The following is a 19,609-nucleotide window of genomic DNA, read 5'->3' as shown; positions in this document are numbered from 1 at the left end:
CATTGGTCCTGTAGGAACACTGAAGGACAGTCCTGGCTGCCCTGTTTTGTGCCACTTGACGTTTGCTATCAAAGTAATATTCTTTTTGTATCTCCAGCTCAGTTTTCTTCTGTTAAATCCATTGTTGTGTAAAATGTGGGATTACTGATTATTATTTGTATTTGCCTCTACATGAGAAGCGAGTCAAATGCTTTTTAATGCCATTTATGCACAAATACTATACTTTTAATGCCACAAATTCAAAAAATCTGCATATTTCATTTCAAATGATTTGCATGGGCAGGTATACAGAACTCAGTAAATAATCCAAACTGGGACTCGAAATCAAAACGCTGAGGATGGAGCAATGTTCTGCCACTCGACTATCAGCTGCACACTATTTTCTTTATACGAATTTGGGATTTATTTCATGGATAACTCTAGTTAGCTTTTTCATCTTTTGTTAAAAAAATGTCTACTATATAGGCCAGTGGAGAAGATTTGGGTAAAGCCAAACTGGAGAAAATAGTTAACGGGACTATACGGAGTTTAAAAATGTTAAAATGATTATTCTCCCCCTATATGTTCCAGCTAGAATGAGTCCAGATCTGTTCACCACAACTGCCTCTAAAATCCTGCACTGTCACTCAAAAAGTTGTTACTTCGGGTCCGAATTGCCGTCATGCACAAGCTTAATATAGAAGGTGCAGTTACACGTATGACCTGAGGTGGCAGTAGTGAGTATAAAATGGTCAACTTGCATCCAGCCCCTTTAAGGAGGGTGGGATCTGTCTTTGTGGAAATGTGCATGCATGCTAGTTTGGGTCAGGCGTGTCAGAGTCCAGGGCCGTTTTTCAGTCCCAGTCCGCCGCTGTGTGATCATGCTTGGGCCATCGCTCTTGTATTTCTGATCATCAAAAAGATAGACATTTACCTGTTGGAATCCGACTGCTTTTCTAATGACATGTAAGGTCTTAACTGTGGCACAAACATTTTAAGACTTGGTCAGGGACAGGAGCTATAAAATCAGAATGGTAACGACTGCACTTGCAATTTATTTGTATGGTCCTCTACAGAAATCAAAGCAGCCCTTCCTCCAGTGGGTCCTGTCGTTAAACATGCTCCAGCCCTGTCGTTTAGACCTCCCTACAGGAGAGTTTACCGATGCACCCGGAGACACCGTCCTAAAGACAGGCCAAACAGAGTGACAGCTCATTTCCTCGGTCATGACTTCCTAATGAACCTAATAACCTATGAATGGGTAAGTAATCCTGTCTCACGAGCGGGAGCGGGTGACCTCTGTCTGCTATTAACATTCTGCGTCTCCCCTTGTCCATTTCATCAGTCAACAGAAAGTGTTTACCGTTTAGCGCCTTATCTAATCACACCATACGGGCTGTACCGGCAACTCACGGAAAATGGTTCAAAATATACCCCACATTGTTTTTGTTAGAAGCTAAATAATTGCAGCCTTTGTGATTTGCTAACCGCGCCTATTAAAACTGCAATTACTTGTGCAGCCCCAGTCGTGTGATTTTCAATTACAACCTGCCAATATGTGACTGGCATTAAGGAATAAATAAGGGAACAAAGCACTGGGGTTTAGGCGATGGGGAACAAGGGCCATGCTAGTTTTTGAAAATTATATTTATCATTGTTTAATTAACAACAGAGAGGCAAAACAACCAGACCGATACAATAGATACAGACGGCATCTCGTCATAGAAGGGGGCGTGGCTTCACCGAGGGGGAAAATAGAATCTTTTGGGAAACACAATTTTCCACTCTTTTTAGCCACTTTCTGGTGGAATATGACCTTATTTGCCAGACATAAATAAAGTCAAGTGTAAATCGGGCCCATGTGGATATTTTCTCACAGCAGATTGTTCAGTAGAGGTGAAAAACCGGCAGTTGTAGCTAGCACTAGCTAACCGTCAACATTAGCCCGATGCTATCATGAATCATCAAGTTAGCATTCCCCATTATTTATGAATTTATGGGCTGTTGAACCACTTTGCTCCTCCTGTAAGGATTCTAACGAAATCTGAACAAACCTCTGACTCAGGCTTTGCTTACACGCTACACAACAAGAAGACCATGTCACTGAGATGAGCTGATAGACAAATGGTCCACACCATAATCATTCTGAACATAACGCAAAGTAACAGATAATATACAAACACATAGACACAAACAACTGACTCACTGATAGGCCTCACCCTCTCTGCGTAGAGGAGTGCAAGACTAGGATAAAAGGAGACTGTCAACGGAGTTCTGGACTTCACTTCTTCTCTTTCTCTGAAGTCACCAGCTGGTTATACAACTTTGTAACTAGGAACAATGGCAATAAAAGCCTTATCTTTGAGACGACTTCTATCTCCAGTGTCTGCTTTGGCTATATCCAAAAACTGTTCTCGCGTGATACAAAAGAACCAGATCCTAACACTCCCCACGTCTTTGTATCTTTATTTAGTTGAAAACGTTATTCATATTTCAGCGTTTGTTAAAGTAGTTTTTGAATAATTAGAGAAAGTTTAGATTTTTCTCCAAATTGTTTTCCCCCTTAACTGTTTTCAAACATCACCATATATGGGCGATTACAGAGATGCCATCTGTATCTATACCCATCAACAATTCAATGTATGGGCTTGTCTTTATTTTCTGCACCGTTAACATTGTGTGATTCTCATTGAAGACATTAAACTATGAGTGAACACGTGGGATTATGTAGGAAAAAGAGTCAAATAACTCAAAATCTGTTTTATATTTTAAATTATTCAATATTGCTGCCCTTTATTCTTGGCATTTCAATGAGCTTCATAAGGTCGTACCTGAAATGGTTTAACAGTCTGTGAAGTGAAAACCATTTCTGGTGGCGACATCGGGAAGCCCACAAAGGCGGCTGTGAGAATTTATTTCAACTTTTTTTGTTTAAAGCAGCACTAAGTAACTTGGTTACCTTAATAACCCTTAATAACCCTTTACCTAGTCCCTCTGGGGGTAATACAAGTGTTGATGGGATGATTGGAGGGTCCCGGAGACCCAATACACACTAATGGAAACATCAAGAAGAAGCTAACAGGCTAATGGACAAACATAACTGCGGGCTAGCACTACTTAAACAGTATTTACAGCCAAGTTTGAGTGAAAAAAAAAAATCTCCATTGTGTAATTGGATACACAATATCCCTCTCTCATTTTGTCTTTTCTGTCAGCGTAGTATTTACTCTCACGGACAATTAATGAGTAAAAAAACGTAACATGCTACAACACCTGCAGTGGTGCTTATGGCCTCTCGGGGCATGAGTTTCTTAGTACTGCTTTAAAACATAATTCCATATGTGTTCACAAATTAATGCCTTCAGTGAGAATCTACAATGTAAATGGTCTTAAGAGGAAAGAAAAAAATATTTGACGGGTACTGCATGTCCAATTAGATTTTCTTGACTTTATGCCGACGATGATTAACCGTCCACTGTGTCTTGGACAGAGTCAGACCCACAGCCTGTGACGAAGCTACAAGTTTTGAGAAAGATTGGTTCGATTGATTTAACATGTGAAAATCCTATTTCGGATACTATCCATATGTATCTACATCGACCATGTCTGTAACCAGGGCTTATTATTCAGGTAATGCAGCAGAAAGTCCTTTTTAATGGTTTCTTAAAAGGGACTATACAGAGTTTAAAAATTGTAAAATTATCTAATTTCCTCCCCCTAAATGTGCCAACAATGTCCTAATGTGTAAAATGAGCCCAGACCTATTCACCACAACTGCCTCTAAAATCCTGCACTGTCACTCAAAAAGGTGTCATCAAAAGGTGTTATCTAGCCCCTTTAAGCCATTTTACAGCACAAATACAGGGTTTTTATTGCAACAATGAAACAAACCCAGTGCATTTATTATTTGTAAAGATTTGCCAACATTATATTAAACAGATGTTTAAAGGACAAAAGCTTAATTGGAAACAACGCATAACTTCTGAGCAAAGATGATTGCAAATCTGAGAGTGAAATGTGCTTTGGATCAGTGATTCTCAACTGGCTGGTTTCCATTTTCAGTGGGTCGCGAGCCTAATCCAGAGGCCTTTTTTTTTCGATACTTCCCATTAGAAACCACTTGGAAACACTACAAGAGTCTGTTAAAATGAATGTTATTGGGTTGTTTTGATCTATAATTTTAGTATCAAATGCATATCTACTGCTAGGTCAATAAAAACCTGTGCGGTAAACACAATATCTTTATATGACTAACTAGGGCTGCTCGATTATTGAAAAAATAATATTTGTGATTACAATTATGACTAAAATAATCGTGATTATCTAAACAATTATCCGCTGCCTTTAAAAAAGAGGTTATTTTTATTTTATTTCATAAAAGTACAAATGATTTCGAGTGTGCCTCGATTCAGGAGAGGTCTCTGTTTCACACCTGCCCCCTGCTGGCCAGCCCTCACACCTGCACCAGTAATCTGAGCGGCGCGGCCTGATGACATCATCACACAGCGCAGTTTGTCTTTATGTCAGGCAAAAGCATGAGCCATGGCACGAGAAGTGTGAAGGGAAAATAATCCAGCAGCATGAAATAATGCAAGTCTGCTCTGCAAAAAAAATAAAAAGATAAATCATAATCGAATTTTGATTAATTGCACAGCCCTATGACTATCTCTATTTGGGCCATATACTACTTGAGGACCACTGCTTTGGACCATGATTTCAGCATTTTTATTAAATAATTATTTTTAAAAGGTTGAGCAGTATTATGATCTTCAAAGAAATTTAGATTTTAAAGCCTGTTAAAATCAAAATGTATTATTTTTAATGACAATAAAAGGTCTTAATTTTGGCACAGTTCATTTATTTTGTAATGCTTTAAACGTATGTAAAAAGGTTGATACAGTGACAATATTCCTCAAAATGTTAGTGCCATATGTGAAGTGCAGTTTGGGGGATATAAACAGCCCTGTATGTAAGTAGAAAATTACTTAGGTGTTAAAAGGATGTTTGAGTAAAAATACTTCGGCTGTGGGTTGAAAAGATATTCATTTTATCTCCTGAGTTTAAGAATAGAGCTCGGCAAACTCTTCTGCAAACCCTCCAACACTATTCAGCCGACAAATTTCTATCGCCAATTCCACATCACGGTGCAAGAAGAAAAAAAAAGAAGAGAACGCCAGCAGTGCCATTTGACAGCATTTGTGAGCCAGCGCGGAGCCAACTTGCCAGTGGTGCCTTACCTCTGCCACGGTGATGCAGTGCGGGTAAAGATCGTGCAGGATGTGGTTCGCCAGCATTAGGTAAACCAAAGAGTCCTCGTCCACCTGAAGGCCAAAGTACTCGCTGTAGTCTCCGGAGAAGCCCGAGCCTGAGGAGTAAACAGCCACAATTTCAGCTCCAATCCCCCGCTCATCCTCTCTAAAGCCTCTTTCACTTGATGTATTTCTGATATTATTCGCACTTTCCCGAGGACTCCGAAGAGCAGGGCACCGCGCCGGTTTATGGCCGCTAACCTGAAGGATAGCATCTGTGAGCGTTTCAGTTTATTTTTCATTGTAGCGCTGAGGGTGGATTGGAAGAGGTTCAGCACATTTGAAACCGGTTGAAATGTGAGCTACACTGGAAAACACAAGCCGACAGATACAGCGCAATAACTAAAAAAGACGGGAAACTGAGGGGCGGGACATATAAGCAGCCAAATAAACCTAAAGCTTTTGGGTAGAGATGATGGAGCGAACTCAGCAGGAGGAAGGTCAAACAAGCAGTAACTTTCTACAAATGAAAAGCTAACACATTTATGGCGAAGTGAAAAGCGCAGTTAAAAGGAATAGTTCACAGTTTTTCCATACTGAGATATGTTCTTACCTGAGCTTAGACAATTTATTCTATAGACGATTGATCCGTACCTTTCTGGTCTTTGTGCCTGTGGAGGAGCTTGGTCACTTCCAACTTCATCCCCGTTTGGAGCCATAGGAATACACTGGGAGAGGCCAAATGCTAACAACATCTTTGGTTGTTTTGTGTGACTGAGGGCACGCACAAAGACCAGACAGGTACACATCAACTCGTCTAAGCTCGGGGAAGAACATATCTCAGTATAGAAAAACGGTGAACTATTCCTTTTAACTGCGCTTTTTACTTCGCCATAAATGTGCTAGCTTTTCATTTGTAGAAAGTTACTGCTTGTTTGACCTTCCTCCTGCTGAGGGCACTCCATCATCTCTAAAATATAAAATATCAGTGCTCAGGTACCCAAAAGCTTTAGGTCTATTTGGCACAGTTATGCTTATATGTCCCGCCCCTCAGTTTCCTGTCTTTTTTAGTTATTGCGCTGTATCTGCCGGCTTGTGTTTTCCAGTGTAGCTCACATTTCGACAGGTTTCAAATGTGCTGAACCTCTTCCAGTCCACCCTCAGCCATAAATTTGTTAGCTTTTCATTTGGAGATTGGGTCACGTGATGGTTTAGCACATGGAAGGTTTGGCCCCAAAGTCTTTTAATGAGGAAATAAACTTGCCTACCCAATTGTGGCCAGTATATTCCATTATATATGTTTTAAAGCGGGTTTTGGGGACAGTTTAAACTGACTGACTGAAAATTTAGCATTTTTAGAGCAACTTCAACTAGAATTTGATCACTGAGGACCAAAGTTGATCTAATGGTGGTACATAATCCATTAAATAAAATAAAAACAATTATTTGACCTTTATTAAATCAGGAAAGTCCCACTGAGATTATGAATCTCATTTCCTGGGGAACCTACACAGATACAGAGAGAACATGCAGAAAGGCCCCGTCCGGCCGGGGATCGAACATGGACCTTCTTGCTATGAGGCACAAGAGGTAACTGCTGTGCCACCATTCTGCCCTGGTTGTCTCTTCACTTCCGAAACACAGACATTTATATGGTTAGTCTGGCGTTATAAGTGATTTACTATAAGTATAAAATGGCAAACTTGCATCTAGCCCCTTTAATGCCTTCAGTGAGAATCACACAGTGTAAATAGTGTTGATAGATCGAATGGAGGAACCTGGGTGAACGGAGGAACTGGCATTCTGGAATCTGAGGACTGGACGCTCTGTGATCTTGGCCCGTCTGCTGAGGGATCCTTCGGCCTGGGTCTCTATAGCCTGTCCGTCTATGGGAGTGGATCTCTCCTTCTGTGGTTCTCCCCAAGGTTTCTCTTTTCTCCTGCCGGGTTTTTGAGTTTTTCCTTGCCGCACTGGAGAGTCTAAGGACGGGGGACGCCCACGCCGCTCATCGCTACCTTTGGACATTATATTTGCCTGGATTCACCTGAACTTTTAATTGTCATATTTATTGCTGTGTTTTATTGCCTTGATGTTTGTTGCAGCCCTTTGAGGCGACTTCTGTTGTGATATTGGGCTATACAAAACCATTAGACTTGAAACTTGAACTTGAAAATAAAGCAAAGCTGGGGCATAAATATAATTTCCAAACTTTTGATGAGTACTGCATGTTGTTTCTTACTATTTACAATGAATTTACAGCACAGCCTTGCTTTGCAAAGAAAGTTGGTGTGGTGTTAATCAGCAGGAGTCCTTACCGATCCCGTGATGGTGGTAGAGCATCGAGGTGACGCCGTCAAACCTGAAGCCGTCGAAGCCGTACTCCTCCATCCACCAGCGCAGGTTGGACAGCAGGAAACGCTGCACTTCCCAACTGCACAGAGACGCAGACAAAGAGGCCAAGGTCAGACCGACGACGAGCTGCGCATTCTTCACACATCTCATCATGCGCTTTAGGCCTTGGGAGATTCATTTTCAACACGGCGGGACGTTCACTCAAGCCGCGGGCCCCATTATGTAGCAGGCGGAGTGACAGGAGATGGCTTTTTCATTAGCTGCGCCCGTACAAGGGTCACTAGTTGTGCTTCGATAAGATATTAGGTGAAAATTGAAATTTGGAAATGTCAGCAAGAGGGGAAATGAATATTCGGAAGCCTCCCATTAGCGAGAGAAAAATGGGGGAAATCGGCCAGCGGTGACTTGAGATGGTGGAGATATAATGTAATCTATGATGGAGTGAGAAAAAAAACATCTGCACACGGAATAATGAGTGAGGTGTGAGGACTCGTCTTTTGGATAAACTAGAAAAGTGTAAGAGTAGCAGATTTGCACAAAAAAAAACATTATGAAAATTTGCAGCAGCTTTGTTTGAATCCACAAAAGTTGCACAAGAATATTGTCAGCGCGTAGAGTTTCTTGCTTCTCTGCCAAAGTGTGGAGTTTTGCTGCGACAGCCGCTAAAAAACATGATTGAACTGCATAAACCACGGACTGTTGTAGCTGTAGTTTAGTTTGGCCAATAGAAGTAAAATAAAAAAAGTCAAAACAATTATTTTGTAGAAGAACACAGAAAAGGCGCAGGCTGAATTTCTATGCCAACCCTTTTCACCATCTATTTCTTGCATACAGAGAATAACAAATGAGTAAACGCCAATCAAGAAATAGGAATAGAACCCGAGCAACATACAGTATAATACAAGCTCTCGGATTAACCTCTCACCCACGCCTTTAAGGGACTATACAGAGTTAAAAAATGCTAATACTAAGTATTTTCCTTCCCCTACAGGTTCCAGCCATGTCCCAATGTGTAGAATGAGCTCAGACCTCTTCACACGTCTGTTTTTATAATGAAATACTAGCCCAAGGTAAAGATGGCACAGGCTTCTGGTGTTATGTCAATTGAGTGCATCTGAATCGTTGCAAAAGTGCGTGCATTTAGTCGACCAGCAAAAATCTTGGTCGACCATCACACTATCGATCAACTAGTCGACTAAACGACCAAAGTTGGCAGCCCTACCGTTTTCCTTTTCAAAAGTTTCATAATACTTACTGTATCGCAATACGTATCGTATCGTCCCCTAAGTATCGTGATATTGTAGCGCAAATAAAGCTTATTGTCCCATACCCTCTAACACAGTGGTTCCCAAAGTGGGGTCCGGGGCCCCCTGGGGGGCCTCAGAGGCACTACAGGGGGGCCCCGAAAGCTTGTCTACAAAACAAGTACAATGAAAAAAGTTCATTTTGACAGGAAAAATACATTTATCTGGACAAAAGCACCAGTTTAAACCAGTATTTAGCCTACTGTCATTATTACTAGATGTTACTTTTCATCTCATTTTAGCTGTCCAATTATTAAAAAAATCCTTTGAATGGAGTAAACTATCAATTGGGGGTCCCCCAAAAGATTTTCTGATCAATAAGGGGTCCGCGATGTCCCGGACTTTGGGAATGGCTGCTCTAACAGATCCTCTATCACTCAAGAAGAAGAAATTACTGTTACGACGCACTTTCTAACCTCGATCAATACAACAGTAATGAATGGTGGCACAAATATTTCTCAGGACATTTTGAGAGACAGGTCCCATATTTAATCAAGTATGTTCAAAGAAAAAGTAGCTCTCTGACATCTTTTATTTTCTGAAATACATCTGAGAACATCAATTTGACAACCCCCACCACCACCACCACCACCCCCACCACTACTACTACTGCTACTGCTGCTTTAATAAGTGATTCCTTGGCCCAAGTGAGATTAAACACTGACATACTTTCCATTTTCCCATGAGCCCACGAGCACTTGGTACAGTTGGCCCTGCGTCTTTGGCCCGATAGGACTCCGAGCTACACTTGGGTAAACAAACACTATGCACGGGAATTGGCTTCTCTTCCCTCAGGAGCTGATAAATCTCAAAGCTTAAGACGGGCTTTCTTCTTTTAGCAACTGTTTCTGATGCACAAACAAGTGGGCACAAAAGCCTTAGTCATAAACAACGCGGCCTCAAGTGGGTAGACCATAACCAGGGTTTGAAGCAGAAAGTCAGATTTAATCATATTGAATGCCTAAACAAAATATTTTCAAGGCCACATGGAAAGATTCTATACATTTATCATTTCTAAACATATAGGAGTCGTGAAATTGGACACTGAAGGAAACTTTTGAGCAAATATGTGTGGAACACTAACAGAAACCTTGCAGCAAAATGTACAACTGAATGTCTTTGACCACATTATGTGATAAAAATGAAATTTAGATTTAATGACCTTTAAGGCCTCACGACTTTCTGTGATGCCCTAGATTAGAGCAGTCCATTAGTCATTTAGGGCTGACATGCAGTTCAATCTCCTCTTTATTCTCTTAGACAATGCGTCTCAATCTGTGGTAGTCTACTTGGATTTCATGAGGTGTTACTAAGAGTCATCTGGAATTTTATTTGTTTAGGAATATTTTTTTTTCTGTTTCAGTTCAGTTTTAATTTTAGCAATTTACATTCATTTTTTTCTTTCAAAAGTCATATACAATGGTGGATGCTCAAAATGGAGTAGGCTGAAGCAATAAAGCTTAAATGTGCCTCCCCCATATTCAAATAAATATACATTTATGTAATATAGTCTTGGCCTATTTGAGACTGAGATCTGTCCTGATTTAGTCTTGATTGAAACCTGGGGAGACTGGGGATATCAAATATTTGAATGAGATGGTTGTTGTTGAAAAATGTTTGAGAACCACTGGTCTACCAATCAATCCAAACCCCCCCCCCCAAAAAAAAAGAAGAAGAAGAAGTCGCCACCTGGATGTAACTATTATGATCCTGCAGTTGAGTTCCAAACAATGAGATCAGCTGAACATCCTGAATGACCAGGTTATTCCATCTATGGCAGGGGTCTCCAGGTAAATTTCACTGAGGGCCAAAATATATCGGGAGTGTATTGCCAGGGTCCATAAACAAATGCTCCAGTAAAATGCGTTTTGATTGGGAAAATACTATTGAGGAAACTTTTTTTCAATAAATGAATAATAATGAGCCTACAGGACTGTAACATCGGCTTACACTTGTAGAGGCGGGATTGAATCATCTTGCGGGCCGGATTTGGCCCACGGGCCGCCTGTTGGAGGCCCCTGATCAATGGAATTCCTCACGGCACATGGATATGACAATGCCAGGATTCACCAGACTCACATTGTGAAAGTGTGGCTCAGGGAGCATGAGGGGGGACGGCCACAGAGTCCAGATCTTAACCCCATTGAGAATCTTTGGGAAGTGCTGGAGAAGGCTTTGCGGCGTGGCCAGGCTCTCCCATCATCAATGTATTGATCATTACAAGTCTGTGTTACCAAGTTTCTCAAAGCACTACACTGTAGTCATTACTCATTCAAGCATTCATTCCAGCCTATTGTAGATGTTTTTAGTGGTAGGGGAAACCAGAGTACACAGAGGAAACCTACGGAGAACATGCAAACTCCACACAGAAAGCCCCCGTCCGGCCGGGCATCAAACCAAGGACCTTCTACTTGTGAAGCACGAGCACTAACTACAGCGCCACAATGCCATCAATACAAGAACTTAGTGAAAAATGAATCCAACACTGGGTCTTTTGACATTGCAGAAGCTGATTAAAACAAGGCCACAGCGAAAGTGTGCTGTAATTAAAGCCAAAGGTGGTCCAACATAATATTGGAGCGTGTGACTTTTTTTGTTTTTGGATCAGGCAGTGTATTAAAGTCAAGACAACCACCAGTGCATAAATTAAACAGGAGAACTGAAGTTCGGAAGAAGACTGAAGTATAAACTGCCAAAATCACACATTTCAGGAATTGTTTGGAGTCCAAAATGTGTGGTTTGTAGACTTATTTGCCTAAAATAATTGCAGCCATTACCATTTCTCTAATTGCGATCTGTATCCACTTAGAACGATTGCGTAAAGGCTGGCCGGGGGATGAAACGCCCCCCCCTCCCCCCCTCCTCGTTGGAAGCTGCTGAAAATCTTCCCATTTGTGATTCGTATTAATTTGTGTTGGACAAACTGGTAGAAATTAATTACTACTTTTTAATTACGATTATTGGAAAATAGGAACATTGTTTTTCGGCTTGGTGTTAAGGCGGTCAAGATAATATCCGCGACTGACAGCCAATCATGAAGTTATTTACTCTCAAACTTTTCCACACCAAGTGCCAACACATAAAATATGAAGACGCCAAGACCTGAACTATAACTAGACCAAGATCAAGTTTCAACGGAGTTTTAACCAGGACAAAACTAAATGTCAAAGGGCATAAACTCTGCAAAGCACTGTTGAATCTGTAATCCTTAAAGGGATATTTCAGGATTTTTGACATAGGGCCTCATTTCCTAGTTATCCAGAGTGTTGCTTATTTCTGGAGATATTTTTTTCTGCAGTTGTTTTATTTGAAGAGCTTAGTTGCGCTAGGCTAGTGCTAGGCTAGTGCATTTCTATGGTATCAGCTAGCCCGCATTAAAAACAGTCTGACCCGCTCCACAGTGCACCTGAGGCAAATCACTTATAACACCAGACTAAAGGCCTATAAATACTCCACAAGACGCAAGAACAAAGTTCTCGCACCCAGAGCTGCGAGAACAAAATGACGTCATTTTGTTCTCGCAGCTCCTGTTCGGCAGGTCTTGTTGACGCATCAGCTCAGCAGAACTATTTCGGCAAGGCTGCGAGAACTCTGGTTGTGATTGGCTGAATTTTTAGTGGGCGGGGTTATTTTGGCGGAAGCGGGAAGCGAGAATCCAATGTTTACGTCCTAACACCGGTGCGGAAAACGGAGACAACATGGATAGTTTTGCGGCACCACTCGCAGCAGTAAAATACTTCGCTGAAGGATTACAAGGACACGCAAATGGCAACAAAGTCCTGGAGATAAACACACGGACATAATAAACCAGCGGGAGATGTGGCTAAACATGAAGTCAATCTTCAAAATGTTTGCAATACCGTGACTGATACATTTTATAATAGTTTAAACTCAAATAGCTCGTTTTATTTCGGTCATTACTTGTTTGTTTTGGCTGCGGAAAAAGGGGGCATTGCAGTTCGGCAGAAACACGTCTTGTGGAGTATGAAATGTCAGAGCTCAGACGAACTTTGTTCTCGTTCTTTTTGCCTCAAGAACAAGAACAAAGTTCTCGCGTCTTGTGGAGTATGAAGAGGCCTTAACCATATACAGTGGGGGAAAAAAGTATTTGGCCAAAATACAATACAATGTCTATGTGAAACTGACCAAATACTTTTTTTCCCCACTGTACATGTCTGTGTCGATAGAACAATTTTTGGGATATAACTGCCCTTGCATCACATGAATGATCGCATTTTGAGGGACTATTTTCTAACCACCGCTGCGTAGTTTATACAACCACGAAGCTGATGCTGCTCAAATATAAGGTATTTTAAATTCAAAATGGTTAAAATTACTCTATCAACACAGACTTTTATATGGTTCGTCTGGCATTATAAGTTATTTCCCTCAGGTGCTCTGTGGAGCGGGTCAGACTGTTTTTAATGCAGGCTAGCTGATACCATAGAAATGCACTAGCCTTGCATTAGCCTAGCGCCACGTAACTCTCCAAACAGAAGAACTGCATAAATTACAAAAAAAAATCTCCAGAAATCAGCAACACTCTGTATAACTAGGAAACGAGGCCCTATGTCAAAAATCCTGAAACATCCCTTTAAGGAGGATCTCAATCATCGGCAAAGGCCTTTTGGAAAGCCAAGTCTTACATCCAATCCTTAAGCAGTAACAGCACGCAACCGTTTTAATCATAATAATCTACATGGGGTTTTATAGATGCAGTGCTTTCCCTGGACACTCAGACGCTTTACATTGCATTATTCATTCACTCTGTACTACTATCGGCTACATTTGCATAACTCATTTAAAACATTTTCTGCAACACAGAATCTAAGAATGACCTAAATTATTTTGACTTGATTTCCACTAAATTGGATGGAATTTTTCGTATATTGAGGGTTGTTTTATTTTAGCACCATTTACATCTCGTGTGTATGTGATGAACCAAAATATCTGCCCAAATGCAAATTATGTTACAACTAACCCCAGTCTCCCCCTAATTGTGGACAGACAGGTGCCAGGACGGAAGATGTTATAAAAGACAATATCCTTAAAGAGACTAAAAGAAAGTTGGTCATTTTTATACTCACTACTGCCACCTCAGGCCATACATGTAACTGCAGTCTCTATATTAAGCCTCTGAGGGTAATACAAGTGTTGATGGGATGATTGGAGGGTCCCGGAGACCCAATACACACTAATGTAATCACGAAGAAGAAGCTAACAGGCTAATGGGCAAAGCTAGCTGCGGGCTAGCGCAACTTAAACAGTATTTACAGCCAAGTTTGAGTGAAAAAATTATCTCGTCGTGTAATTGGATGTACAATATCCCTCTCTCCCTTTGTCTTTTCTGTCAGTGTAGTATTTACTCTCACGGACAATTAATGAGTAAAAAAACGCAACATGCTACGACACCTACAGTGGCAAAGAGTTACTTAATTCTGCCTTAAGCAAACATAAGTGGAGGGGGAAGCAAAACCAATGTGATTTTTGGATACAGCACATCAAAATTGTCCTAAATCTGCTCACAAAGCTTAGACACCAAAATTGTTGTAAACCAGTGTTGTTAATTTGATCTAATTACACCTAATAATGGCCTCCAATTCAGTGTTTTCTTGAATTACTTCAGTCTTTGTTTAATTCGACTCTCACGCTTCCAAGCTTCTTGACCAGCAAAATAGGAACAGTCATGCTAATAGTCAACATGGTTATCGACAGGCGTGACAGTTGCCCAATATGTCAGATTCCAACAGGCACAGCCGGTCATGCGTCTGTATAAGACCAATTGTAGCCACATCTGCCCTGGAGTAAACTGACCGAAGGACGTGAGGCGGCCAATCTGTGCCACCAACACCAACCACTCACTCAACACATTGATACATTAGTAAAGCAGGTGAAGTGTCTTACCTAAAGACACAAGGACAGTATGAATTCAAAAACCTGCTTCACCATCTGACCCACTGTTTTGAGAGTGGAAAACGATACATTTTCGAAAAGCTGAGGTTTGGTTAAAAAGGTCAATGTCTCCGTGTTCATGAACTAGAATAATAAAAGCTATATTATTTCATATTCCAAAAAAAAAGTGAGCCGAAAATTGAAATCGATCGATACGAGGAATAAACTGTGATTCCGTGAAAGGCATACACAGAGCAGTTCAATGGTCATCTCCGTGTGGGGGGGGGGCGTCATCATCGGAGGAGGCAGCAGTGAACACCCGGACCTCATGCTGGAGCTCAGCGGGCGGCGAGTTCAGCTACAAGCTACATTTACTCTGATTAAACTACAGCTGAGGTCGCCACGAACAGCCCGCGGCACAATTAGATTCTCCAGCAGTTTCAACAGTTTCTACAAAATTAACACTTCTGTTTTTTAGAAGACAAGAGAAGACCATTTATTATCATGAATTGCTATTCTTGATGCTTTATTTCTACTGTATTGTATTGTATTTGCAGACTTTTGTGTACAATTTCAGAACCATAAGAGATAGAGGCTTATCCTTCTTTGTTTTGGAATCTAATGATTTTTGTCTTTCAAACAAGCTCCCTCTGAAGGACCCATTAAACATGAATACACAGCGCCCCGTACAGGATTATAGATGAGACACTTTTTTTTTAAATTTGGCCAAAAACATCAGTGGTGCATATCGGCATCGGCCAATAAAAATCCCCAATAATCTGCCTTAGAAAACCCACATCGGTCGACCTCTATTCACCTTATTCTGGAAGTTCGTGTGGGCGGCGCCATGAATTGTGCCCGCCCCTTTTCTCCTATCAGTTAACATAGGACTGGAGAAGTCAAGACAAAATCAGTAACTACAAGACAACAAAGCCGATTTTAGGCCTTGCAGAGAAACAGTGCATTGTTGACATGTTGGTGCAAGTGAACGTTGGACATTTTACACAAATGAAATGAAATATATTTCTATAATTGAAACCCTCCCCTCCTGGAACCTCCACCTTAACGCCATGGAGGGGTTTGAGCACCCAAATGATCCTGGGAGCTCTGTTGTCGCGGGTTTCCCTGGTAGGTGTCCGGTTAGAACCATGAGGCCGTCCTTCTATGGACCCACCACCTACAGGAGGAGCCATAAGGGGCTGGTGCAATGGGATGGGATGGGATGGAATGGATGGAACCTTTTTATAACAGTGCCAACCCCCTTCATATCATATCGGACCCCTCGTATCAGTCTGGCCCTTAATCTCTTCATTGAGCTACAGAAGGAGTTTCCGTTAAAAGAACTTGTGTCACTTCATACTTTTAAATCACTATTGAAAAATCTAGAAACAAAGTCTTTTAAATGTAGCTGTTTTATCTGACTGTATTATCTTGATTTAATTATTCATCCATCCATCCATTTTCTTCCGCTTTATCCGGGGCCGGGTCGCGGAGGCAGCAGTCTCAGCAGAGATGCCCAGACTTTCCAATCCACACACACCTCCTCCAGCTGTTCTGGGGGGACCCCGAGGCGACACCAGGCCAACTCGGAGACATAGTCCCACCACCGTGTCCTGGGTCTTCCACGAGGCCTTGTCCCACTAGGACATGCCTGAAACACCTCCCGCGGGAGGCGACCAGGAGGCATCCACAACAGATGCCCGAGCCACCTCAGCTGCTCCTTTCGACGTGAAGGAGCAGCGACTCTACGCCGAGCTCCTCTCGGGTAACTGAGCTCCTCACCCTATCTCGAAGTGTGCGCCCAGCCACCCTGCGAAGGAAACTCATTTCGGCCGCTTGTATTCGCGACCTCGTCCTTTCGGTCATTACCCAAATCTCATGACCATAGGTGAGGGTGGGAATGTAGATCGATCAGTAAATCGAAGGCTTTGCCCCCCGACTCAGCTCCCTCTTCACCACGACAGACCGATACAGCGACCGCATCACTGCTGACGCCGCACCGATCCGTCTGTCGATCTCACGCCCCATCCGTCCCTCACTCGTGAACAAGACCCTGAGATACTTGAACTCCTCCACTTGAGGTAAGGACTCCCCGCCGACCTGTAGAGGGGAAGCCACCTTTTTCCGGTGGAGAACCATGGCCTCAGATTTGGAGGTGCTGATTCTCATCCCGGCCGCTACACACTCGGCTGCAAACCGATTTAATTATGCAATGGTTATTTGTGATAATGTGTGTACAATTTTAACTTATGTGTAAACTTGTTCCCCTACATCTTGGCCAGGACACTCTTGAGTTTTAGAGTTTTACTAGCTTCACTAGCCAGGTCTGATTTTAGTCTTTTTTGTTTTTACTCTTTATTGAAACAGTTGCACAGTGAAGAGAAGCAAGTGAAGGGGGGTGGCAAGAGGTCTTTGGGAAATCAGGAAAAGAAGTGAAACTGCTGGGTATTTTATTTCAGCTGTTTTAGATAAATATTTCAATTTTCGACAAAGCATAAGACATCGTTTGAGATGACAAAAAAGGCCTGCAAAAAACAAAATACCCCCTCTTTAAAGTCTTTTTGGTATCACACATTTTTGACTGAACATTTGTGGGAAAGACAGGCAACAGCACATTATATTGCCTTTTCAAATCATGTAGTTCTTCCAAGTTGTTTTTCACATGCTCGACTTTAAAGTAACAATGCCATACGTATAGAGTGTTCCCTGGTGTGTCCAGCTTTAATGGTCTTGGTCATTACAGCCGTCATTCACCACTTTAACATTTCATTATGGACATTACGGACGCCGACAGGAAAAGTGAAGGGCGTCAATTATGTACAGTGGCTACCAAGGCACCTCCTGGAGAGAGTGGAGTTTAACACTTTTCACAATTTAAAGTCGAACATGGCACAAACCTGCTGTCCGCTTCTTGAACCATGTGGCGCTTTTGTGAGTGAACTTTGCATGTTCTGCCTTTATAAGAGTCGCTTTTCCTTTTTCCCTTAAACCTAATTCATGCATGGCTGATCCTCCAGATGCTTGTAAATTTGTATTTGGACACTTTGTTCTCTGCATCTGACGCAACAACAGGTAGCAGCAAGCCAAATGTAATGCTATTTGAAGTCATTTCAAATCCCAAATACTATATTTTTAATGCTACAAATGCAAAAGAATCAGTGCATATTTCATTTATAAAGATTTGAAACATTCCTTCAAAAAGAGGAATGAGGAGAAATGTTGACGTTCAAAAGTTAAGTGGACTCAACAGGACACTTTTGATATGAATTTGCACCGTTTTCACCAAACCTTCAGTGTAATGTGTTTTGGACAATATTTTTAGCATTATTTCTGAGAGATCTGATCAAAGGCCAATTCTGAATTTTAAATGCTGTTCATGTTTTGAGTTGATGAGGGGAAACCAGAGTGAAACTCAAGGAGAAGACGCAAACTCCGCACAGAAAGGAACCGCCTGGCCCTGGGTGAAGTCTGGTTCAAGTCTAGAACTCTGGTTGTTGAGGCAACAGTGCTGGAGACTAGATTACTCCTCAACCGAGTTTGAGATCTGGAGAAGCGTCCCTTGGCATTGCAGCAAGAACAGCTATGGATTTAGTGTGAGGAATACTGGAATTACAACAAGGGAAATAAAATAGAAGTGAACAGTGGGCCATTCTTGTTGCTTTTCTGTTTTGCATTTTTTTTAATGGTTAACCCATAACTCATTAATAAACAGCATTGACTTCTGAAACGTTCAATACCCACTTTGGCTCCAATTTAACAATTTTGTGATTCACTATTCTCGTCTCCAGTCAGTTCCCTTAGCCGCGAGCGCGTTCCGAGCAGAATAGATATCAGACTATTGACAAAACTGTCCTTTTAAATAAATCCATGATGAGTTTATTAGATTGTTTAGGTTTTAGTGCTTGCCAACCAACTTGGAGGACAGCTTCAGAACTCATCGGAGGGTATACTTTCACAATAGGGGCGATCTCACAGTCTCGTCAACTAAGACTGATTGCATGCATACGAAGAGCCCATCTCACCGGCCTGGAGACTAGTCGGAGCCTAGAGTTGCTGCTAGTCAGTCACGTAGATGCCTTCAATAAGTCCCCTGGAAAAAAGGCGAGTCTCCCGGTAGTCTCAGTGAAAACAGGTTATATTTCAGTAGAGTTTCCGCATGGTCTCCAAGAGGTCTACACGGTCTCAAGCAGTTGTGGCAATGTTGTAAACACTATTTGTTGACAGGTACGTATCAACTCATTTAATCTCAGGAAAGAACATAGTTTGTAAAAACGGTGTTCCTTTAAAGAGTCGTTTTTACCTTATTCCGCCCCGCTCACTTTTGCCTCCTTTTGCCATGTATCGGCACTTCCTTTGTATTGACACTTCGGCTAAGGTGGATGTTTCCCACAAAAAATCTGATATTTAGTAGACTGATTTCTGTAAAATGTCTAATGTTCATTTGCACCAACAAGTCAACACTGCGCCGTTTCTCTGCATGGCCTAAAACAGCTTTGTATTTGTGTAGTAACTGATTTTGTCTCAACTTCTCCACAATTCATGGCGGCAACCATGTGAACGTCCGGAATAAAGTGAATAGAGTCTCTTTGAGATCGCCTTGGTGTCCGACAGGTCTCAGAGACATTGCAGGGATGTCACAAAAACGTCTCACAAGTTGAGGACAACAAATAGTATTAGCAACAAAACTGCTTGAGACCACGGAAACCTCTCGATGACCATGCAAAGAATCGAACCTGTTCGTTTTAACCAAGACTATCTGGAGCAGGGATCTCCAACCAGTAGCTTGGGAGCTACCAGTAGCTCGCCAAGCCTTTCTAGGTAGCTGGCCAAAGA

General features: G+C 41.8%; 1 protein-coding gene across 1 annotated transcript in view; it reads right to left on the bottom strand.

Moving 5' to 3' along the window:
• The window catches only part of gbe1b (glucan (1,4-alpha-), branching enzyme 1b), a 268,303-nt gene that overhangs the window by 141,196 nt on the left and 107,498 nt on the right, over nucleotides 1–19,609 (bottom strand). The window contains exons 8-9 of the mRNA XM_079574107.1: nucleotides 7,544–7,659; nucleotides 5,217–5,344 (exon numbers count right to left, since the gene is read on the bottom strand). Coding sequence (XP_079430233.1) covers nucleotides 5,217–5,344; nucleotides 7,544–7,659 — 244 coding nt within the window. The remainder of the gene's footprint in view (nucleotides 1–5,216; nucleotides 5,345–7,543; nucleotides 7,660–19,609) is intronic.

The sequence above is a fragment of the Gobius niger genome (genome assembly GCF_951799975.1).
Source record: "Gobius niger genome assembly, chromosome: 1".
NCBI lineage: Eukaryota > Metazoa > Chordata > Actinopteri > Gobiiformes > Gobiidae > Gobius > Gobius niger.
The sequence above is the reverse complement of the archived record's forward strand: the minus strand, read 5'-3'. Positions and strand labels throughout refer to the sequence as shown.